The sequence below is a fragment of the Arabidopsis lyrata genome (genome assembly GCF_000004255.2).
Source record: "Arabidopsis lyrata subsp. lyrata unplaced genomic scaffold ARALYscaffold_2, whole genome shotgun sequence".
NCBI classification, from domain to species: Eukaryota; Viridiplantae; Streptophyta; class Magnoliopsida; order Brassicales; family Brassicaceae; genus Arabidopsis; species Arabidopsis lyrata.
In genome coordinates this window covers 2,793,846-2,817,504 of record NW_003302554.1, presented here as the reverse complement: position 1 = coordinate 2,817,504, position 23,659 = coordinate 2,793,846, and the positions used below count along the sequence as shown (strand labels likewise).

At 33.5% G+C, this 23,659-nt stretch overlaps 5 protein-coding genes across 6 annotated transcripts; 4 read left to right on the top strand and 1 right to left on the bottom strand.

Annotated features, from left to right (window-relative positions):
• Nucleotides 1-3,043: 3,043 nt before the first annotated feature.
• Nucleotides 3,044-3,636, top strand: LOC110230742 (defensin-like protein 247). Its single transcript, XM_021034486.1, has 2 exons — nt 3,044-3,222; nt 3,323-3,636. Exons 1-2 carry the CDS (start codon nt 3,153-3,155, stop codon nt 3,538-3,540), a joined length of 288 nt encoding a protein of 95 aa, XP_020890145.1. The 5' UTR covers nt 3,044-3,152; the 3' UTR covers nt 3,541-3,636.
• A 1,095-nt stretch (nt 3,637-4,731) lies between these two features.
• On the top strand, nt 4,732-5,557 carry LOC9324178 (defensin-like protein 250). The gene has a single exon (XM_021034480.1). The coding sequence runs from the start codon at nt 4,732-4,734 to the stop codon at nt 4,999-5,001; it is 270 nt and encodes an 89-aa protein (XP_020890139.1). The 3' UTR covers nt 5,002-5,557.
• Nucleotides 5,558-15,637: 10,080 nt separating this feature from the next.
• On the top strand, nt 15,638-16,274 carry LOC9324177 (defensin-like protein 245). The gene is made up of 2 exons (XM_002888068.2): nt 15,638-15,773; nt 15,876-16,274. Exons 1-2 carry the CDS (start codon nt 15,704-15,706, stop codon nt 16,097-16,099), a joined length of 294 nt encoding a protein of 97 aa, XP_002888114.1. The 5' UTR covers nt 15,638-15,703; the 3' UTR covers nt 16,100-16,274.
• Nucleotides 16,275-19,834: 3,560 nt separating this feature from the next.
• On the bottom strand, nt 19,835-23,225 carry LOC9322637 (putative transferase At1g60990, chloroplastic). 2 transcript variants are annotated; one of them, XM_021034416.1, is made up of 13 exons: nt 22,916-23,225; nt 22,695-22,796; nt 22,590-22,623; nt 22,366-22,439; nt 22,209-22,274; nt 22,032-22,096; nt 21,829-21,916; nt 21,659-21,724; nt 21,420-21,585; nt 21,037-21,120; nt 20,832-20,959; nt 20,494-20,731; nt 19,835-20,177 (listed from the first exon to the last, which is right to left on the bottom strand). In XM_021034416.1, the coding sequence occupies exons 1-12, from the start codon at nt 23,189-23,191 to the stop codon at nt 20,546-20,548; spliced, it is 1,335 nt and encodes a 444-aa protein (XP_020890075.1). In that variant the 5' UTR covers nt 23,192-23,225; the 3' UTR covers nt 19,835-20,177; nt 20,494-20,545. The 2 variants fall into 2 exon arrangements, with proteins under 2 accessions (XP_020890075.1, XP_020890074.1); XM_021034415.1 differs by having other exon boundaries at nt 19,835-20,180; nt 22,916-23,170.
• LOC110230739 (defensin-like protein 249) lies at nt 19,954-20,494 on the top strand. The gene is made up of 2 exons (XM_021034478.1): nt 19,954-20,087; nt 20,172-20,494. The coding sequence occupies exons 1-2, from the start codon at nt 20,018-20,020 to the stop codon at nt 20,378-20,380; spliced, it is 279 nt and encodes a 92-aa protein (XP_020890137.1). The 5' UTR covers nt 19,954-20,017; the 3' UTR covers nt 20,381-20,494.
• Nucleotides 23,226-23,659: the final 434 nt, after the last annotated feature.

Here is a 23,659-nt window from a genome sequence, read left to right as displayed (position 1 = left end):
AAATACAAAATATTTTTTGGCGGGAAACGTGATCTCGCAATTTTCCCGCCAAAACACTTGTAAAAACCTTTAAAATACCTTGTAAAATTTTCCCGTAAAAAATTTTCTCGCCAAAAAATATTCCCGCCAAAAATTTTTTTTGCGGGAAAAGTGATTCCGCAATATTTTTGGCGGGAAAATTTTTGGCGGGAAAAATTTACAAGGTATTTAAAAGGTTTTACGGAGTATTTACAAGTGTTTTGTAAGGTTTTACAATGTATTTTAAAAGGTTTTACAAGGTACTTATAAGGTTTTATAAGGTATTTATAACTTGTAAAACCTTATAAAAAACTTGTAAAACCTTATAACTTGTAAAACCTTATAAAATAGCTTGTAAAATCTTATAATATCTTATAAATACTTTATAAATACGTTGTAAAACCTTTTAAAATACATTGTAAAACCTTATAAATACCCTGTAAAAACCCTTTAAAATACCTTGTAAATTTTTCCCGCCAAAAATTTTCCCGCCAAAAATTTAACGCCAAAAAATTTGCGGAATCACTTTTCCCGCAAAAAAAAATTTTTGGTGGGAAAAAATTTTACGGGAAAATTTTACAAGGTGTTTTAAAGGTTTTACAAATTTTTACAAGTGTTTTGGCGGGAAAAATTGGGGGATCACTTTTCCCGCCAAAAAATATTTTGTATTTTGTGGACCTAATTTTGTTATATTTCCTTATATATTTATGATATCCTTTATTAAAAGAATGGTAATTTAGTCATTTTGTACATAAAAGGGGTATTTTTAAAAATGGACATCCAAAGGGGACATTTTTAAAAAGGGGTATTGAAAAAGGGGCATTTTTGTGAGTCTCCCTTTACTTTATTTGACTAATCATTGCAATTTCTGGTTTATTTTATGATCCGTTGTAATCTTTAGTTTAATCGACGAACCTGCAACCTCTGACATATTTGATATCTACGGTCGCGTTTCTCGATATAACATTTTATTAAAAAAAATTAATACTGATTTACTAAAATATATATTTGAACAATTACAATATTTGATTTATTTGACCATTGCAATTTTTGGTTTGTTTTGCAACCACTGATATACTATAATTTAAATCTATAGTCGCGTCTCTTCATTATAACTCTATTTTCATCCGTTTGCGTTTTTCTATCGTAACCTTTTCTAAACTATTTTTATTTATTTTTTGTGTGAATAAATTTTTTATATGATTGCGGTTTTTCATCTTAACTCTTCGCTAAATATTTTATAATAACAATCTATATAACTATTTCCTAAGGTTGTGTCTTTTCATCGTACCGGGTCGTAAAATAATTTTATTTATTTAATATGAATAAATGCCTTTTAAGGTTGTGTCATTTCAGTGTAACCCTTCATTTATATTTTCTTTTAATTTTTAATAACAACACTTTTGTAAAATTGTGTATTTTCAAAGTTGGACCAAGTCATTTAAAATTGTGTCTTTTCACCCATTTTAATTTGTATTTTTGTTTTATTTTTAATTTGCATAAATGATTTCTTTGGTTGCATTTTTTCATTAATCTATTAAAAATATCTTCTACAATTTTGGCTCCGATTGGTAACCAATTTTGAGGAAAAGAATGAGTAAGAATGTCATGTTCTTTTTGTTCCTCATTTTTTTTTACCATTTATAAGGAATTTTTGTTCTATTTTCAGACATGTGGGTCCTACATTTTTCCTCTTCATTCCTCAAAAAAAAAAGAATGATAGAACAAAATTGTTCCTCCCCAAAATTGTAGAGGAACAACAAGGAACAAAAAATTTAAATTCGTTTTTAATTTTTAAATAATTTTAAAATAGCTTTTTTGATAATATTTACATTTTTATACATAAATAATTCCTATATTTTTATTATATATTTATGTATAAAATTTTTTTATCAAAACTTTAATTTAAATGAATCTTAGACTTTGTTTTAAATTAGTATTTATACTAAAATATATAAATAAATGCTTTCAAGTGAAATTTATATTATTTTAAAATAAAATATTTTAATTTATACTATATTTCGTTTCAAATTAAAATAAAACATTAATTTTAGATAAAATTTATAAACTAAATAAAATACATAATTTTTAATAATTATTATGTTAAATATTTGTTCAATTTTTTGGTTACCATTTACGAAAATCATTTATTCAATTCTTATGTTCCTTTTGGTTCCTGGTTTTGATCATTTTCCTTTCCTTTTTGTTCCTTTTCATTCCTTTTTTTTCATGTTCCTATTGTTCTTTTTTTGTCACCAATCGGAGCCTTTGTCTTTTTACAAAGTTGGTTCTAGTCATTTAGAATTGTGTCTTTTTACCATATTTTTTGTATTTTAATCTTATTTTTTTTGTTATAGAAGTTATTTATTTTACAAACAGTTGTGTAAATTTAAATGTTCATATCTTTTGAACTCTATACATTTTGTCTATATTTTTAGGTACTTACAAAATATTCAATTAAAAATGGCAACTTCTTTTCAGAAGAGAAGATTGATGGCCCAAGATTGAAGAGGAATCCTAACAAATACATTTTAAGATGAGTAGTTGACTAACACATGAAACTTTGATATATTTTTGTATTTCTACTTGAAAAAGATTTATTTAATTATATTTGATTTACATTTTTTTGAATCGACAGTTAAAAATAAATTGAATTTAGTTTTTTTTTTTTTCATATCGTTTGCATAATATATTTAATTTAATTTGAGAATGAAAAAAATATTTGTTACCTTTTCTTTAGACCTAAGTATATATTTTAGATTATTTTCTATATTTATGTTAACATAATGTCAAAATCTAATGTAACTTTTACACGTGTTAAAATCTTATCACGATACTTGATACATGTCGCAATCATATGAATTACTATCTTTAAAAACTATACTTTATATAATAAGATAGACTTCCATATATATAATATTATAATCTATTTAGGTTTTTTTCTAACATTAATAATTTAATATAAAAAATGAAAATGTTGTTAAAACTAGGAAAAAATCATGAAACATTTTCAAATAAACGGCCACATTGGATCTGCTTTGTGTATATATGTAAAATATAACTTCTTGGAGACAATCACAAGCTCATAACAACACATAAGCAAAGAAAAACACAGAAAATCCTTGCAAGAAAATATGAAGTTTGCTGCAATCTTCTTGGTTACTTGTGTCTTATTCTCCCTTCTCCCAAGCCACCTGTCACAAGGTCTTCTAATAATTCTACTGAAGTTATCATTTTGCTCATCAAAATTCGGTTAACCTAAACCAGTTTGGTTTAACTCTTTTTATTGTTGTTGAATAATTAGGTAAAAAATCAAGCATGGATCCTACGAGGAGGCCGTGGTGTCCGTCGAAAAAACAAGTGTTTGGTGGTCACTGTGGAAACGATGGAGCACATCTTTGTCTAAATCTTTTAGCAAGTAGTTGGGATAATAGTGTAAGGCATAGCCCCATCTCCTGCAATTGCACTGATTATCCTAACTACAAAGTTCTCTGTAGTTGTCCTAATATGATTTGCCCCTAGAAATTTCTATGTATCAAGAATAATGTTTCAGTTTCCGATAAAAAGACCAAAGATGATATACTTAATTCGTTACAAAGAATTATATTCTACATGCACCACATACATCATAGGTTTTTTTTTTTTAAATCGTATCAAACAAAACCGCAATGAATACACTACAGTTCTTTGGTAAGCTTATCTCCATTAACAATTCACATTTTCTCTGAATGGAACAACAAGAAACCTTTGGTCTTATTTTTTAAAATCTTCTTTAAAAATACTTTCCACTCTCAGTTTAGTTTTGTACCAATTGGAGATCAAGGGCCCTTACGCCCATCTTCGAAGGTGGGCTGTCAAAGCCTAAACAAGTGTTCGAAGGCTTAGATCACTGCTTGGTAAACAAGTAGAGTTACATAATCTATTTGTCTTATTCCTTTTTCAATGTGTGAGTAGTTCTCCAATTGGATTTTAGGGTTCTAATTAGAAGAGTCATTAGGAATTCTCCATCCCTAGGTTTTTATTTATTTACATTCTCTTAATGCAAAATAGGATTGATCACCCTGTTTTAGACGATGATAAATTTTTCTATTTATCAAAAGTGTTTGATAGAATGCCAGAAAGATTGTAAATTGAGCAATGTATTTCTAACCAACGAGAGTTGATGTTAGAACGCATTGTGAAACAAATGAACCTGTTTGATAACGCGACTTTGATTAGGTAATTACAAATGAAAGTTTAGTAATCGAGTAGCAAAATTTATTGGTTAATGTCATGAAAGAGAATTAGACTAAACTTGTGTTCATGTTCGAGAATGGTTCTTCATTGTTTAATTTCGTATTATGTGTATTCTACTAATCATTGTTCTTTGAAATACCCTATATCACAATGTCTTTAATTCATAAGTTAAATCGATTATTTACTTTGCAATTTTATTTACAACTCTGAAAACCAATAAGCAAACTTCAAAATTTTAGCTAAGAAAGAGTTTCACAAATCTTTAGTGTACCATTGATTTTTATGGATCGACCTCATACATATTTTTAAGTCCAACCATTTACTAGATTACCAAAAACAAGTTTCAATATGATGTATGGTCAAACATGTAGTATAGCTATATATATACATATAGCTACTATATATATGTAGAATATTAGTACTCAACAGTAACAACAACATATAAGCAAGATCGAGAAAAAAACTTGGAACAAAAAAATGAAGTTAGCTGCAATTTTCTTGGTTTCTTGTGTCTTATTCTCTCTTGTCCCAAGCCTAACCATAGCGGAGAAAAGGCCCTGGTGTCCAACAAGAAAACAAATATTTGATGGATCATGCAATAGAACTGATTACACACAATGCTTTAACGACTTAAGAAACACATGGGATGATATTGGAGATCTTGGTCCAACCGATTGCACTTGCACTCCTCAACCACAGAACAAACGTCTCTGTTATTGTCGTTACTTGCCTTGTCCTAGTACTTAAATCCTCCAATATGATAGAGATGTCCAAAACTGATTGTTCTCATGTTTCCTAAATATTTTCAATAATAACCAAAATCTTCATCTGAGTTCTAGTATTCGTAATAATAACAATGGTTTAAATTTCCGATGAGAACTCTCAAACATATCCGCAATATCTTATTATCAAAAACTAATTTGGGTGGTGATATAACACTCTATATGCAGTGATAATATTATCAACTTATTAAATTACATGTCATGATCAAAAACAATATAATTATTAACCAAGAGATTTGAATTATTTTGTACCAGACCCTTCCCACAAGCACAAAAAAGTGAATCAAAGGATTTATATCTATGGGTTCCTGCGAGACGCACCGTCCGTCGTAAGCTTAACCCACCCTTCACTTGGTACCTTCCACCTAATCAGCCTTCCTTACCTCCTCCGCCATGTCTTTGATAAACTTCAATCTGTCTCAACACAATTTCGTTCCCCAAAGATGTCACTACACCTCCACTTCCACGCCTACCAAACAGCCATATACTAAACAGTGTTGGCCAATTCTCCTTTGCGGGATCAAAATTATCGAATAACCATTCCAGCAAGGTCTTGGTATAGAGCGCATTCTGCTTCCTTCGAGGGACTAGCCGCATCCAAAGTCAAGTCATCGCATGGCAGTCCCTCGACACATGTACTATCGATTCCTCAGCCCCATATACATTTTATATTACTAATTTATTGAGGTTTTACGGTAATAGATTATATATTTCCATATATATAGTCTATTAAGTGAATTACTAAATTTCATATAATTAATATGATATAAACCCTCCCAATAGCGTTAAATTTTGTTTGTTTGATTGTTTTTTTCCTTTCATTGGAGTAATTAAATAGGGTAATTTCTAGGCATGTCAAAAATAACAGATTCTGGCTTAATTAAATATGTCTAGAAAAATTGGATCTTTCAAGCTAAGTCCATTCGGGCTAAATGGTTTTTAGGATTTAGCCTGGTAAGGTCGGGCCAGCCCGAAAAGATTTTTAAAAATACTTTGACTTTTCCTAATTTAAAATCTTTAAATTTGATATTTATATATAGATCTTGATGACGAAAAGGAAATAGAAGGTATTAATGCTGAGAAAGATTTAGAAGACATTGAAGAAGATTCAAAATTTGGCTCTACTAGCTAGTTTTTGTTGTGAATTTGTTGTTCTTATTGATTAATGAATGAGGTTTCAATACATATATATACATGACAAGGGGAGACAAATCCCCATTGGGCTTGTAAACCCTAAAGCCCAAAAGCCCACTAAGTATAATATAGACCGTCATAAGGAGAATCTTCTAGAACATACAATGGGCCTTCTAGAACATGGACATGGGCCTTGTAGAATATGGATTAGGCCCAACGGTTATGGAGTCCATCCGACCATGCGGTCTATAACACTTCCCCTTGGATGACATAACCGTGTAGATGCCAAAGGATCTCAGTAATACGCTTGGGGATGCTGCCTCATTAAAACCTTACCAGGAAAACCCATTGGGACAAAACCATGGTTAAGGAAAAAGAGTACAGCACGTATTACTCTCCCTGTTTTGGTCATCCCTGCAAGTCCTTAAGTCTCCGCATACCAATTTGATGCGTGAGCTTCCTCAATGTCGATGTTGGTAACGCCTTGGTGAAAAGATCGGCTGAGTTGTCGCTGGATCGAACTTGTACCACTCAAACTTCTCCATCCCTTTGCAAGTCATGCGTGAAGAAGAACTTCGTTAGAATGTGCTTCATCCGATCTCCCTTGATGTAGCCGTCCTTGAGCTGAGCGATTCAGGCTGTGTTGTCTCCTCATTTGATGGTCTTTGATGTTGTAGTAGCTGCGCCTTGAAAAAGGCTGCCTACGTACCCTTGGAAGGGATCAAGCCACACGTAGTTCCTATTTATTGACCATGCCATAATCTGATTTTACCTGCATCAGCAAAACAAACTAAACCAAAGCAAACTAGATCTTCTTTGGTTAGATCAGTATAGAATAAAACCCAAATAAACAAACATAGGAAGAATAGAATTTAAAATTTAACCAAACCTTCCTTCAAACCTTTCTAGTGCCTTTGGGTTGATCATGAACTAAATTTAGACAAAGAAGGTTCACGGCAAAACATATGTCTGGTCTAGTGTGGCTAGCCAAGTACATTAACGCTCCTATGGCACTGAGGTATGGCACTTCAGGACCGAGAACTTCTTCCTCGTCCTTCTTTGGACCGAATGGATCACTATCCAATCTAAGGCTTCTCACCACCATTGGACTGCTCAATGGGTGGGCCTGGTCCATATTGAATCTCTTGAGTACTTTTTCAGTATATGCCTTTTGATGCACAAGGATTCCATTATTCACGTACTCAAGTTGCAATCCCAAACAGAATTTTGTTTTGCCTAGGTCTTTCATCTCGAATTCTTTCTTTAGATATTTGACTGTTTGGGCGATTTCCCCAGAGGTTCCAAGGATGTTCAAATCATCCACATATACTGCTATTATCACAAACCCTTTGTTTGCGAATTTCTTTATGAAGATACATGGACTGATGGGATCATTTTTATAACCTTCTCTGACTAGGTACTCGCTTAATCTATTGTACCACATGCGCCCACTTTGTTTTAGTCCATAAAGCGATTTGTTCAGCCTTATGCAGTATTGGTCCCGAGACACTTTCTTATCTTTATCTTTGAGCTCAATACCCTCTGGTAATCTCATATATATTATCCAGTGGACTTATATAAATATGCAGGCATTACATCCATTAGCCGCAAATCAAGTCTTTTTCTTTATATAGCCAGACTTAGCAAAATTTAAATGTCTTAGCATCCACCACAGGGGAGTATGTTTCTTCATAATCTATCCCCGGTCTTTGTGAGAATCCTTGTGCTACAAGCCGTGCCTTATATCTCACGATTTCATTATTCTCATTTCTCTTCTTCACAAAGACCCATTTGTGTCCTACTGGTTTTTACATCGAATGGTGTCCTTAAGGTCGGACCAAACTCATTCCTTTTCTTAATGATTCTTAGCTCCACGTTTTATGGTCTTGTACCATTTAATCAATCAAGTCTTTGAGTGCACTCTAGTATAGACGTGGGCTCCTGATCCTCATTTATATTCATAAATTCAAGTGCTACCTTGCATGCAAAATCATCTTATGTCGACATTTCTTATATGTTCCATTATGTTCCAGACATGATATAATCGATTTGAGATTTATTATGGTCAGGACCTTTAATACTTTGCAGCTTGGCGTCCCAAGCTACATTATATGGTACCTGTACCTTAGAGCCGGCCGGCCTTATCTCCATGTCTGGGATGGTTTCCTTAGTAACCTCGGATTCCTATTGCACCTTTATTTAATTTCCGAGGGTTTTTATCTTTGGAACCTATTGGTCTACCACGTTTCTTTCGTGTGTTAGACTCGGTAGCAATTTCATTGATTCCCTTTTGGATATCAATACGTACTGGTGCATTACAAGCTGGTATGTACGTTTTTGTAACTTTCTTTGGGTCAGCAAAGGAATCTGGCAATTCATTAGCTAGCTTTTGCAAATTTATTATTTTCTGGACCTCTGATTCACATGCCAGAGTCCGAGGATCTTGCCAATTTAAGGATGTTTGATTCCATTATATTTCTTTTATTGCTTTACCCAGCTTGTTCGTCTCTCCACCTATAGTAGGAAATTCGGATTCATTAAAATGACAATCCGCGTATCTAGCCTTAAATAGATCACCCGTAGTTGGCTCTAGATACTTAATAATGGTGGGAGAATCAAATCCAACATATATTCCCATCCTCCTTTGAGGTCCCATCTTTGTTCTATGTGGTGGAGCAATCGGTACATATACGGCACACCCGAAAGTCTTTAGATGGGATATATGTCTGGCTCATGACCCATGAGTAATTGGGATGGTGAATATTTATGTTCACTAGATGGCCTTATGCGTATAAGCTCTGATGCATGTAAAACAGTGTGTCCCCAAGCGGCTACTGGAAGCTTCGACCTCATGAGTAATGGTCGAACGATCAATTGAATTCGTTTAATGAAGGATTCCGCTAATCCATTCTGTGTATGTACATGTGCTACGGGATGTTCCACACTTACCCCCATGGACATACAGTAGTCATTAAACGCTTGGGACGTGAATTCACCGGCATTATCTAGACGTATAGTCTTAAGCGGAAAATCTGGAAAGTGGGCTCTCAGTCTTATGATCTGGGCCATGCGGTATTTAAGACCGAATCGTGAAATCGATTTTAGACTAGTCCATGAGGTATTTAAGACCAAACCATGCGACTATCTTGTCTATGCATCAATGAGGACCATGAAATATCTAAATGTCCCACATGGTGGGTGTATTGGTCCACATATATCCCCTTGTATCCTTTCCAGAAAATTTAATGTCTCTTTATTTATCTTTGCCGGTGATGGCCTTATAATGAGTTTTCCTTGTGAACATGCTTCACACGTGAGATTCTTAGGGATAACTCTTTTCTCTTTTAGGGTGTGCCCCTTTGAATTTATCATAAGCTTACGCATCATACTATGACCCGGATGGCCAAGCCGGTCATGCCATAAAGTGAATTTCTCTATGAACTCTTTGTTCATTGCCATATTAGCTTCGATCATATCGATTTTAGCATAGTAGAGACCAGTGGATAATGCGGGTATAGTCTCTAGGACTTTCTTATGTCCTTGGGTGATCTCTTTGTTCCCTTCACCCTTTGTTTCAATATGGAAACCATTCAATCTTATATCTTTGAAACTTAATAAGCTCCTCTTCGAGGTGGGTGAATATAGGGCATCGCTTAGTTCAAGATGCGTGCCATTTGGTAATAGAATATGGGCTTGGCCGTAGCCCTCAATAAGATTTGCTATACCCGGTAAGTGCTAATATTGGCATTTTTCATTATGAGATTTAGGAAAATATCTCATATCTTTTGTGTGGCTCCACTATCCACCACAATTATGTTCTTGTCCTCGGCCATTTCTTATATGGACAAGAATCATGTTCTAAACATAAAATAATATAAAATAAATTCAAGCAAATAACAATCAATGAACACATAAAATGCAAAGAAAAACATAGAGGTTTTGATGTCGAAGTAAAATTTATCAACTTGATTCTTTTATGCAATCAGAAGTTTCATACTCTATTAGATCATCTTGATCATGTTCACCATCTTTATATACCAAATGGGCTTTAGGATTCTTCCCTTTTACACTCTCTTGATAGAGGTCACAACGATGTTTGGAAGTCCTACATATCTTAACCCAATGGTTTCCCATTCCACATCTATGGCATACTCATTTGGTCGAGTGTTGTGGTTTGGAAATACCACATCGTCCTCGCCCTCGACCACGGCCGGAATTGGGTCTACATCCACGGTTATAGTGGTTCCCACGGCCGGATGAGTTATAGTGGCCACAACCACGTCCTTTCCATCCACTACGGCTACGGCCGTGTGGTCTATTACTTTAGACGTGGTTAGATTCTTTGGATTCTTTCTTATCTTCTGCGGCCTTATTAGCATCAGGTAATGGGGTTAATCTATGAGGTCGTAATTCACTGTTTTTATCAGTAAGTCATTATTTTGCTCATCTAGCAATAGACTCTTAATAAGATGGTGGCTAATATTGCCTTGTATCTATCTTTCTCTCTTGGCATTATTGTCTTATTAGATACATTCACCAAGTCCTTTTGACTTTTAGGATAATCTTAGTATCCATTGCCCATTTTAAATAATTATCTCCTAAGAGATTTAGGGCAGTAAAATACAAGTTGTAATTCAACATCTACAAGGAAAAGTTTTGAGTCAAAATCATGTAATCGTTAGTGTCATGCGGTATTTGAGACCGAACCATGAATCGATTTACTTAGGGATTTGACTTTCCTCTTTTGCTTAGGAATATATTTCCTCTTTTAATTAGGATTAACTTTTCCTTTTCCTTTTAGTATTTACTTTCCTCTTTACTCTAGGATTAATTTTCTTATTTCTAAATATTTCCTAATTTGATTAGGGTTTCTTATTATTCCTAGGATTTAGGGTTTTAAAGATTTCCTATTATCTAGGGTTTCCTATTTTATTTCGGGTTTTAGGATTAGACAATAAAACTTCTCTAGCAACTTAGGCGATTTTAGCATAAGCAATAATCAACTTTTCTAGCAACCTAAACGAGACAAACAATCGGATCTTACAAGCAATAGGAATTACTTAATCATTCAAGGTTCGTTTTAAAGTTTCCACCGTTCGTTAGATTCAAATTCATGATCGGTTTTCAATAGCAATCACTTGAACAATCAAGACTCGTTTTAGTGTCTTAGCCGTTTGTTAATTTCAAGTTCATGATCGGTTTTCACAAGCAAAAACAATCGTTTATACAATCAAGATTCGTTTTAGGTTTCCACCGTTTGTTAGGTTCAAATTCGAGTTGGGTTCTTTAGCTTTAGGGTTTGTTGTTTTACCTTTCACCTTTGGGGTTGTATGGACTAGAACCGGGAGCTAAAGACCTCGGTTATCAACTTGTCACGAGCGTATGGTCCTTGGAAGGAATCGCCGAGCAAAGGAGAAAGCAAACGGACGGACGAGCTAGGGTTTTCAAAACAAATCGGCGCACACTGTATCTGTGCGTGAGGGCGCGTCGGTGGTTAGATCGACAAGCCGTTTGCACTGATGGATTCGTCTCGGCGAGGGCTTCGATTTGATATCTTGCTCGTTTTCTGGGTCCTCACGATTTGAGAGAACGACCTCTTTGAATTTCCGAGGCAGATTTCTTTGCGTTTTAGGGGTTTGATGAAGATAGAGAGATCGTGAGATTAGGGTTTATGTGTCAGATCTTTAGCTAAGGGATTTAGAGGCTATCGTGCTGATAACGTGTTGTGAACTTGTTGTTCTTATTGATTAATGAATGAGGTTTCAATACATATATATACATGACAAGGGGAGACAAATCCCCATTGGGCTTGTAAACCCTAAAGCCCAAAAGCCCACTAAGTATAATATAGACCGTCATAAGGAGAATCTTCTAGAACATACAATGGGCCTTCTAGAACATGGACATGGGCCTTGTAGAATATGGATTAGGCCCAACGGTTATGGAGTCCATCCGACCATGCGGTCTATAACAGTTTTCTTTTAAATGAATTTCGCTTTAATGAATACTAGTGATTATTTGAGTTTCGACTGACTTTTTTCATACATATATTGTTTTAAGAAATAATATGAATTATAAGTTTTTTTTTCTCTAAAAATTTGGCCCGAAAAGCCCAGAAAAACCATGTAACCCTATTAGGGCCGGACCGAGCTTTAAAATATAAACTCAGAATTTATACGGGCCGGGCCGAACTCAAATATATGCAGGATTTTGCATGATTTAGGTGGGCTGGGCCGAATTTGCTCGATTGGCATGCCTAATAATTTTCCACATTTATGCTTTTAATTTTAAATCTATCTTTTGGAAAAAAATCTAATAATAAATACATAGATATCGAAACAATGATTCTAAATATATAAGTATTCAATACCTATTTTAAGTGATGATTTATCTAATTTGTTTTAAAACATAAATGAAAAATGTTGTTAAAAATAGAAAAAAATCATGATATATTTTCAAATAAGGGCCACATGCTTATGAATTTTCCTTTCGCCTCTAATATATGGATCTTCTCTGTGTATATATTTAAAATGTAAATTCTTTCTAGGAGACATTATTAGCTCATAACAATACATAAGCAAAGAAAAACAAAAGAGGGAAGAAACTTGCAAGAAAATATGAAGTTTGATGCAATCTTCTTGGTTACTTGTGTCTTATTCTCTCTTTTCCCAAGCCACCTTTCACAAGGTCTTCTAATCATTCTAGTTACCATTTTACTCATCGAAATTCTGTTGACCTAAACTAGTTTGATTTAACTCTTTTTGTTGTTGTTGATGAATCCTGTGAAGAATCAAGCATGAATGTTGTGTGGAGGAGGCCGTGGTGTCCGTCGAAACAACAAGTGTTTGGTGGTGATTGTGAAACCGTTGGAGCACATCATTGTCTAGATCTCTTATTAGAAACTTCAGATCCAAGTATAAGGCCCAACCCAGTCTCCTGCAAGTGCCTTCCTTACCCTAACAACAATATTCTCTGTAGTTGTCCTAATATTATTTGCCCATAGAAAATATCTATATAAGACCCCAAACTGTTGTTCTAAATTATTTTTCTATGTATCAAGAATAATGTTTCAGTTTCTAATGAAAAGCCCAAAGATGTTATACTTAACTCGTTACAAAGAATTACTCGTTTCAGTTTTGCACCAAATGAAGATCAATGGCTCTTAGGCCCATCTTCAAATGTGGGCTGTCAAAGCCTAATAAGAGTTCGAAAGCTTAAATCAGTGATTGGTAAACATGCAGAGTTACATAATCTATTTTTCTTATTTCATTTTCTATGTGTGAGCACATAGTTCTCCAATTGAGTTTTAGGGTTCTAAGCAGTGTTTTCACGCCCGACCCGAACCGTCCGGTCTGACCGGTTAACCCATGATCCGGACACTTTTCCGGTTTGGGTTTAATGCTAATATCCGCCATTTTAAGAACCGAAAAAACCCACAAAAACCCGCTATTAACCCGTGACCCAGTGAAGCGGTTGAACCGACTAGGTATGGGTTTTAAAATATCATTTGATTTTCAAATAAAATATAGAGTTTTAGACTCTATTCAGTCATTTTGAAAAAAAAATTAGATTTTAGACTCATTTGTTGTTTTCAAATTTTTAATGAATCTTCACAGTGCCGTCTAAGAAGAATGAATGGAATGGTGAGAGAAATAACCGAGATTAGCTTTTTTGAATTTGCGATGTTTTATTAGTTTATTTCTGTCATTCGCGATCTCATACTATTTTAATATTTGTTACGGTTTTAGACTTTTAAGCTGGATTTAAAAAATTTATTTGAATCACTTTATTATTATTGTTAGACTTCATATTTTGTAATATATTAAGAATATTTTTATTTTTATATTTATAAAAACTAAATCATCTCTATAAATATTAAATAAAATTTTAATCAATTAACCCGTGGTCGAACCCGGTTAACCCAGTGACCCGATGACCCAGAAGGTAGTCCGGTTCACTATTTGGGTTGGGTTTAAAAACACTGGTTCTAAGTAAAAAAGTCAATGAATTAGTGAATTGATTGTCATTAGGAATTCTCCATCTCCAGGTTCTTTGATTTACATTCTCTTAATGTTCGAATAAGATTGATCATCATGTTTTAGATGATAAGTTTTTCTATGCATAAAAAATGTTCGATAGAATGCATGAACAATTGTAAAATGTTCAATGTATTTCTAACCAATGAGAGTTGATGTTAAAAGGTATTGTGAACCAAACAAACCTGTTTGATAATGCGGATTTGACTTGAAAATTACAAATAAGAGTTTAATAATCGAGTAGTAAAATTTAGTGGCTAACATTTTGAAAGAGAATTAGCCTAAACTTGTGTTAAGATTCTAGAATGGTTCTTTATTGTTGAATTCCGTATTATGTGTATTCCGCTAATCATCGTTCTTTGAAATATCTTATAGCCCAATGTCTTTAATTCATAAGTTAAATCGATTATTTACTTTGCAATTTTATTTACAAATTTAAAAACCAAAAAAACAAACTTCAGAGCTTTAGCTAAGAACGAGTCTCACAAATCTTTAGTGTACTATTGGTTTTTGTGGATCGACCTCATATATACTACTTTACTGTTAAGTGTATTGAGTAATTACTCAAGCAATCAATATAAGAAAGAGAATATGAAAAAGAAAAATCTAGAGCCTTAGAAGATAATAGAGAAAAATCTATTATATAATTGAAAAACATAAATAGAAGCTTGAAAACATCGTTAAAACAACCACAAAAAGAAGTCGAACTATAATTAACAGGAAATTAATAATAGTTACCATTGTTTTATATTTTTATACGTACTAAACATTTATAAATATTATTCAGAAGTTGCATACCTATATATTTGATAAAAAAATTTCGTAATTTGAATTTTGTTGATATTTTTTTTTATGAGAAAATTTAATATGTTTCATAATAATGTGAGTATATATGTGGAATATTGAAAATGTTTTATTTTTTATATATTAATATATAAAAATGAGTTGTTAGAATGTGAATGAGTATATGTAAAAAAATAAAGATTATGTCCAATTCACTTCTCTGTCAATAATTTGCTCATTTTTCCTTTCTAATAGTCCATATTAGTTTTCAATATTTAATATGATGATATATTAAGGACTCATATATTTCACTAAGTTTGTATAAAGTTTATTTAATATGATGATATCCCACATTTATGCTTTAATTGGAAATCTATCTTTTTGAAAAATCTAATAATAAATACATAAATATATATAAACAATAATTTTAAACATATAAGTAATTAAAACCTATTTTAAGTGATGATCTCTCTAATTTAGGTTTCTTAAAACATAAATATAATAAATGAAAATGTTGTTCAAAATAGAACAGAAATCATGATATATTTTCAAATAAAGGGCCACTTTTTGATAAATTTTCCTTAGCCCCTCTAATATGTTGGATCTGCTCTGTGTATATATGTATAGTATAAGTTCTTTTTTGGAGACAATCACAAGCTCATAACAACACATAAGCAAAGAAAAACAAAAGAGAGAAGAAACTTGCAAGAAAATATGAAATTTGCTGCAATCTTCTTAGTTAATTGTGTCTTATTCTCCCTTCTCTCAAGCCACCTTTCACAAGGTCTTCTAATCATTCTACTAAAGTTATCATTTTGCTCATCGAAATTCGGTTGACCTAAACCAGTTTGATTTAACTTTTTTGTTGTTGTTGATGATGAATTAGGTGAAGAATCAAGCATAAATATTGATGCGCAGAGAAGGCCATGGTGTCCGTCTAAAAAACAGGTGTTCAGTGGTTCGTGTGGAAATGATGGAGCACAACAATGTCTAAATAACTTATTAAGTACATGGGATCCAAGTGTAAGGCTCAGCCCAATCTCCTGCAATTGCACTCCTCAACCTAACAATAATATTCTTTGTAGTTGTCCTAACATGATTTGCCCATAGAAAACGTCTATTTAAGACCCAAACTGATGTTCTAAATCCTTTTTCTCTGTATCAAGAATAACGTTTCAGTTTCTAATGAAAACCCCGAAGACTTGATCTTAGTATAATTGTGGAAACAGGTTGTTAGTTTTGGGATATTAGGATGTATTTGTGTGCAATTTTCAAGTACTTCTTGTCATCATTTAGGAACAACAAATTTGATTGCTAATTCGGCTTTCTCTTGCGTTCAAAAATCGTCCAAAATGGCCGTAATTCAACCTAGTCAACCTGAATAAAAAATTCTCTTGTTATTTCGGGGAGGGTGAATCCTTTTATTCATCCCTCTTACTCTAACCAATCAAAATATGTCATCTAATATATATATATATATATATATATATAAACTCATTTCATTGTAATATCTAAACACTAACCAGTTTTTTATAAACCTAAATTGACATATAATCTCGTTTAATTACAAAATCTAAACTCTAATTCTCCTTTATAAACTCAAACCGACATATAATCTCATTTAATTACAAAATCTAAATTCTAATCCTCTTTTATAAACTCAAACCGACATTTAGCTTCGTATAATTACAAAATCTAAACCACTACCGTTTTTTATAAATCCAAACCGACATTTCACCTCTTTAAATTATAAAATTTAACCCCGTTTATAACCCAAACCGATATTTAACCTAGTTTAATTATAAAATCTAAACCCTAACTCTCTTTTATAAATCCAAACTGATATATAATCTCGTTTTGGAGGTAGATTAGATTTTAAAACCAAATAAATTTAGTTTTTTTATTAAGTGGTAAATTCTTATTGGTTAGTAAAGAGGGAGTGAATAAAAAGATTCACCCTAGAGGTGAACCCAAATATTTTCTGTAAAACATCATGTTTTGTGGACTATGGAATACAAATACTCTAATAGGGCTAAAGCCCACCGATGGCCCGGCCTAACTCTTGAAAAATAGCGGGTTCAGAGTTAAATATATATGTCCATTGAAAATCGGGACTTTCGGACTAAATCCATTAGTGTTAAACGGTTTTTAGGATTTAGCCCGACTGGGCTTGGGCCAGGCCGAAAAGCCTTTAAAATATATTTTGACTTTTTGTTTGTTAATATTTTAGTTTAATTGGAAAATTTGTTTATGGATTTATTAATAGAGTTAAAAATCCTAAACCTAGCTAGTTTTCTAATTGTGCCTTATAAGCACTTGGTTGGATGAATTTACATTTGAAGATCCCCGTAGTAATGTCATTCTTCTTTATTTAATACTTTTTTTTTTTTGACAACTTTGGATCGACAAGGGCCGATCCATAACCAATCCCTACTACGCGGGGTAACGCGACTTACTGGAGTCGAACTCCGGTGGAGAAGGCGGAGTCAAGTGGACTTAACCACTTGACTAAAAGCACATCCCTTTATTTAATATTTTAACATCTTTATTTATGAAATTTTATATTATGATAAAATCCAAAATCTTTAAATTTGATATGCATAGATCTTGATGACGAAAAGAATTTATAAGGTATTCAAGCCGAGGAAGATTTAGAAGGCATTGAAAAAGATTCAAATCTTGGCTCTACTGCCTAGTTTGAATTCATTTGATTTATATTTAATTGGTATCAGTTATTATTTATTTAGTTTTAAATTTATTTATTATAAATAAAATTGGCTTTAATGAATTCTCGTGGTTATTTAAGTTACGATTGACTTGTTTCAGACATAGATGTTTTTTTAAAAAGATATTATAAAATATGCCAGAAAAAACCATGTAACCTTGTTAGGGCCAAACTGTGCTTTAAAATATAGGATCCAAATTTACGCGTTGGACCAGACTCAAATATATGCAAGGTTTTTCGGGCTTTGGTCGGGCCTGGCCGAGTTATCCCGATTGACATTCCTAGTAACTTCCCACATTTTGCTTCTAATTTTAAATCTATCGTTTGGAAAAAAATCTAATAATAATCTCATCGGAAATGTTTGATGCTTCTTGGGGCTACTTTTTGTATGACTTCTCTTTTGCCTCAGTTGATTCTAAATACAGAAGTAATCAATACCTATTTTAAATGATGATTTCTCTAATTTTGGTTTTTTAAAACATTAATCTAATAAATGAAAATGTTGTTAAAAATAGAAAACAATCGTGATATATTAACAAATAAGGGCCACATTTTAATGAATTTCCTTAGGTATGCCTCTAATATGTTGGATCTGCTCTATGTATATATGTAAAATGTAAGTTCTTTCTTGGAGAAAATCACAAGCTCATAACAACACGTAAGCAAAGAAAAACAAAAGAGAGAAGAAACTTGCAAGAAAACATGAAGTTTGTTGCAATCTTCTTAGTTACTTGTGTCTTCTTCTCCCTTTTCCCAAGCCACCTTTCACAAGGTCTTCTAATCATTCTAATAAAGTTACCATTTTGCTCATCGAAATTCGGTTGACCTAAACTAGTTTGATTTTAACTCTTTTTGTTGTTGTTGATGAATTAGGTGAAGAATCAAGCATAAACATTGCTGCGCAGAAAAGGTCATGGTGTCCGGATAAAAGACAAGTGTTTGATGGTATTTGTGAAAAGGATGGAGCAAAACAATGTCTAGATCTCTTATTAAGTTCTTGGGATCCAAGTGTAAGACTCAGCCCAGTCTCCTGCACTTGCTCTGATTTTCCTTACTACAATATTCTTTGTAGTTGTCTTAATATGAAATGTCCCTAGAAAACGTCTATATAAGACTCCCAACTGTTGTTATAATTCATTTTTCTATGTATCAAGAATAATGTTTCGGCTAATTTCTAATGAAAAGCCCAAAGATGATAATACTTAATTCGTTACAAAGAATTACAATATCCTACATGCACCACATTCATGAATCATGATATATATATATATATATTTTTAATTCTCATCAAACAAAACCGCAACGAATACACCACAATTCTTTGGTAAGCTTATCTCCATTAGCAATTCACATTTTCTTGGAATGGAAGAACAATAAACCTTTGGGTCTTATTTTATTAAGGGCCCTTTAGGCCCATCATCGAAGGTGGGTTTCAAAGCCTAAACATTTCTTCAAGTATTCCAAGGCTTAAAATCACTAATTGGTAAACATGCAGAGTTACAGAATCCTGTTAAATGAAATAATGTATAGAACAGTATGACGAATGCATCCACAACTGAAAGATAGTGGAGATGACATAGTGATATATTTGATTTGGTCATCAGATTTGTAAAATCCTACGTAATCCTATAACCATTATAGGAATCACCAACTAGACTGTATTATGATTATCCATTATCGTCCAATTTTTCTCAATATTTGTGCACCCCTAAAAAATATCTATCTGCATAGTTGTAAACAGAAAATAATCTTTGAACTGATATCAAATTAAGCCAGACAACTTTTTCATCGGGTCAAGACAAAACATCACGCAGGTGAAAGCGACCTAGAGCCTCCGCAGATACCACTTTATAGCTCAGTGCATTTTGCTTTTGCTATTGTTCAGAACGTGGTCCAATGAGACTACATTTCCACTTATACATCTATTATTATGTTTCTTGATTAATATATTATGCATATAAGAAAGTGAAGACTTTAGACAAAAGTAAGAAATTGAAGAAAGATGGGTAGATGAAGTTAACTAACATGTGTAGAAAATGAGCCACTGATATTATTGAAAATATACAAAGCAACTAATCCACTTATTGAAAAGCTTGTTTTAGGATAGAGAGATTATATACATTCTAATATATAGGACTACCCAAAACAGCAAAACTCATGATACAAAATCATATACATTCCAATGTATATGTCAATATTTTAAATGTTAGTGCTTGTTTGGGGACAATCACATAATCATAACAATTATAATATATAAAAGAACAAAGAAAAAACAAAGAGAGAAGAAACTTACAGAAAAACATATGAAGTTGGCTGCAATCTTCTTGGCTTCCTCTGTCTTATTCTCCTTTCTTCCAATCCACCTTTCACAAGGTCTTCTTATCATTCTACTGAGATTACAGTTTTGCTCATCGATCTCCGGTTAACCAAAAACTCTTCTTTTCGTTGATGGATTAGGTGAAGCTGCTGGGGAGAAAAGGCAGTGGTGCCCGTCAAAACAACAAGTGTTCAGAGGTTCATGCTCAGACGATGGAGGACAAAAATGTCTAAATGACTTATTATGGACATGGAATCCAAGTGTAAGGCTCAGCCCTATCTACTGTGATTGCACTCCTAAACGTCATAACAAACGTCTCTGCGATTGTCCTAGTATGATTTGCCTCTAAAAAACGTCTATTTAAGACCCTAAACTGTTGTTCTATCTTCTATGTATCATTAATAATGTTTCAATTTCCGAATATAATATACTCCATCTCAAAATAAGTTTTGTTTTCGGTACCAGTGTGTTGTCCTTATGTAGTTTCCTTGCATCATAGCGTTTTTTCTTCTACTCAAGAACTCGAGTTGGCTGACGGAGGATGTTGCCGCGCTAGATAGGGGACTTCAGAAACTATCCCAGAAATATCTTCACCTATAGTCACTGTGTTTCCAATTGAAGCTGCTTGTTTCTTGATGTAGCCTAACCCGAAATGACCAGACCCTTCTCGTCCCCTAGTGTAGCTCGTTAGCTTCCCGACCTGAAAATAGAGTTTATAAACTAGTTAAGGAATGTAAAACAAAATTTGGCTTGTTTCTTTGTTTCCGAGCGACTAAGGTATGCACACAAGCGCTCAAAACCTTTTTCCCGTCGACAATGATGGGGCTGCCGGGTTCCGCTGGTGCAGAGAGATTAAGTCCACATAACCATTGCTTGATTCCATCATATGTCATTAGTCTTGCTATCGTCTCCTGTCCCTTATAACATCCTGAGATGATTGAAGATTGTTTACTCTAGGTGTTTCTTGTATCGTTTTAGTTCACTGAACAAAAGCTTCTCAAATACCTTTGTTCAGAGAAATCGAGTTCCATAGACCCGCCTCCAAAACATTATATTCCTTGCTGAGTTCTCTCTCAGGTGCTGGTCTTCCTGCAAAACATCAATGCTTTTGGCCTGAGAAACATATCATTTTGTCTGCTTATTCACTAAATCAATGGTTCTGTAAGATCTAACAATTCTGATTTCGCTAATGGCAAGTAAAAGATTTAAGAGCATACTTATGAGCCTTTTGCCTATATTACGTAAATCTCGACCAATCATGCCTTTAGTAGGACTAGTGGCCACAACCTCATGACATTAGATTTTGGAGGTTACGGGTGATATTCGTGTTATCAGTGCAAATCAAGAAACACCTATGGCGCCTGCATTTGGACAATAGTTTTACTAACCTTGAGTGATTCTAAGTTTTTCCCAGGCTACAGAACCCATCGGAATGGCACCTTCAGCTAAAAGGGTCTTCCAGACTGAAACAGCACCCCCTGGCGACATTAACATGGTAAAGCCTTCATCTGAAATCAGACTTCCGACCCCAACTGTAATTGGCATTCCATCAAACTGACATAGAAAGGAGCTTGTTACTACATGTCGCTTCCCAAGATCTGTTTCTATATAACAAAAAAAGACTTACACTATAATGCTGATGATTGCCATATGGCTGCCCAATAAGATCTCCCAGATTCAGTTTAGACATGATCTGTTTCAAGTGTTTTTACAGTACCAAAATAATGTAATTGAACAACCATAAAGACTAAAACAGAGAAAATTTTACAAGACAGTCTGCTTTAAGAATAATCTTACTTGGTTGCTTTTGGGTCCAGCTAATGCAAATAAGCAAGTTTGCTTGGTGATGTCCTTGATTTCTACCTTGTCAGCAAAAAAAATGTACCTGAGAAGACAAAGATGAGAAAAATAAGTGATGTCATGGTTCTCCAACGAAATCAGATTTTCAAAGAATCCATCAAACTTTTGTAAGTGAACTAGAATGAAACGTTTTAACATACTTGTTCAGCATCTCAATTATGCTTTGGCATGTCGTTGGAGAAACCGTTAGCAGTATTGCATTTTTCTGGAAACCAAAAAAAGAGTCTGTTAAAGATAGAACTTGCATATATAATATATGGAACCACTAAAAGTGAACCCAAACTTATCTTACTCCCATAAGGAAGGGGTATTATTACCATGATCCAGGCATGTGCAATATCTATCGTCCGTGCTGTTGGGGTAACGAATACAGTGTCACATCCCTTCAGAAACGAGCAAATAGACCCACAAGTGGTTACCAATCACAGAGGCGACAATATACACTCAAATGAAAATATCCTTAAAAAGACTCACCTGTCCTTCACTAAGGCTTTCAAAATTCGCAGTGGTTTGGTTGTGAAGGAAATGAGCACGGTCATCTCCACTAACTTGATGACAAAGAATGTAGCAAATAGTTAAAACAACAAACATAAGGTAGTATTCATAGGCAAAGTCAGAACGAAAAGCTAAGCAAATTAGAACCAATTCAATGTCGAAAAAGCACGATAAGACAAGAGATAAACAAGGATATATAGTACCTCGAATTCTCCCAAAATGTGATAGATCCACAACCTATAAATCAAGTTTTGATCAAACAAAAATCATAATGCAAAACCAAAGAGCTCCAGGGTTAAGTTACATACCACAACACCATTATCAAATGCATCCAAAGCCTCATCGTCGTTATCAAAACTCTCAACAATACCATCTTCAGAAACTTTGCCTCCAGCAACACTAATTGTATCCTTTACAAGTCCATAAGAAGAAAATGCATTAGCATACTTATACTTACTACTCAGAAACATCCAATTCACAAGAAACATAACAAAATTGTAATTTGCAGCAGCAAACGAGTGAAGCTTACAAGGAGATCGTGATCGATTGGAGGCGGAGAGAAATCAAACTGCAACGAATCGGAAGAAGCAGAGACGCATCGGAGCTGAAACTTTCGTTCTCGGAAACAACTATTTCGGAGACTGAGGGAGCGCCGGCGAAGAACTGTTCCGTTGTAGAGACATGGAAGCAGAGCAGTATTGGTGATGTGGCTCACGCAATCTATCCTCATCATCATCGCCATGTCCGTACAATTCTTGACAAGGTTCATATAAAATTGAGAGAGGTTATTATTATTTATCCGCATATATAATTCTTATCTCTGATTGGCTAATTACTAATTACTAATCACATTTCTTGAATTTCACCAAACCTATTTTTCTGATAAAATCCTTATATAGCAGCGTTTATCTGTGAATTGTTTTTTTGTTTTGGTTTTAAGTATTTGAGGTATGTATAAATATTGAAATTATAAAGTTTTTTTTTTTTTTTTTTTTGAAATTATAAAGTATATATCACGCAAACAAATAACTGATAATTGATGTTACACATTAAGTCATCATTCTAATTTTATATGAATTAATATACAACTAACATCATTTTATGGATGAATTAGCAAAAATCAAATAAATAGTACTCCCTCCGTTTCAAAATATAAGTCGTTTTCGGTAAAAGCACGCAGATTAAGAAGATCTACTTTTTAAAAATTTAGCCAATCATAAAAGAGACTGCATAATATAAATAATCATAAAATATTAAAATAATATATAATTTG

Coding starts and splice junctions, on each gene's coding strand:
- LOC9324177 (XM_002888068.2), top strand. CDS start 15,704: ATGAAATTTGCTGCAATCTTCTTAGTTAATTGTGTCTTATTCTCCCTT. Junction 15,774..15,875: donor CTCAAGCCACCTTTCACAAG/GTCTTCTAATCA, acceptor ATGATGAATTAG/GTGAAGAATCAAGCATAAAT.
- LOC110230739 (XM_021034478.1), top strand. CDS start 20,018: ATGAAGTTGGCTGCAATCTTCTTGGCTTCCTCTGTCTTATTCTCCTTT. Junction 20,088..20,171: donor TCCAATCCACCTTTCACAAG/GTCTTCTTATCA, acceptor TTGATGGATTAG/GTGAAGCTGCTGGGGAGAAA.
- LOC9322637 (XM_021034416.1), bottom strand. CDS start 23,191: ATGCGGATAAATAATAATAACCTCTCTCAATTTTATATGAACCTTGTC. Junction 22,797..22,915: donor CAATCGATCACGATCTCCTT/GTAAGCTTCACT, acceptor GGACTTGTAAAG/GATACAATTAGTGTTGCTGG. Junction 22,624..22,694: donor CATTTGATAATGGTGTTGTG/GTATGTAACTTA, acceptor CTTGATTTATAG/GTTGTGGATCTATCACATTT.
- LOC110230742 (XM_021034486.1), top strand. CDS start 3,153: ATGAAGTTTGCTGCAATCTTCTTGGTTACTTGTGTCTTATTCTCCCTT. Junction 3,223..3,322: donor CCCAAGCCACCTGTCACAAG/GTCTTCTAATAA, acceptor TTGAATAATTAG/GTAAAAAATCAAGCATGGAT.
- LOC9324178 (XM_021034480.1), top strand. CDS start 4,732: ATGAAGTTAGCTGCAATTTTCTTGGTTTCTTGTGTCTTATTCTCTCTT.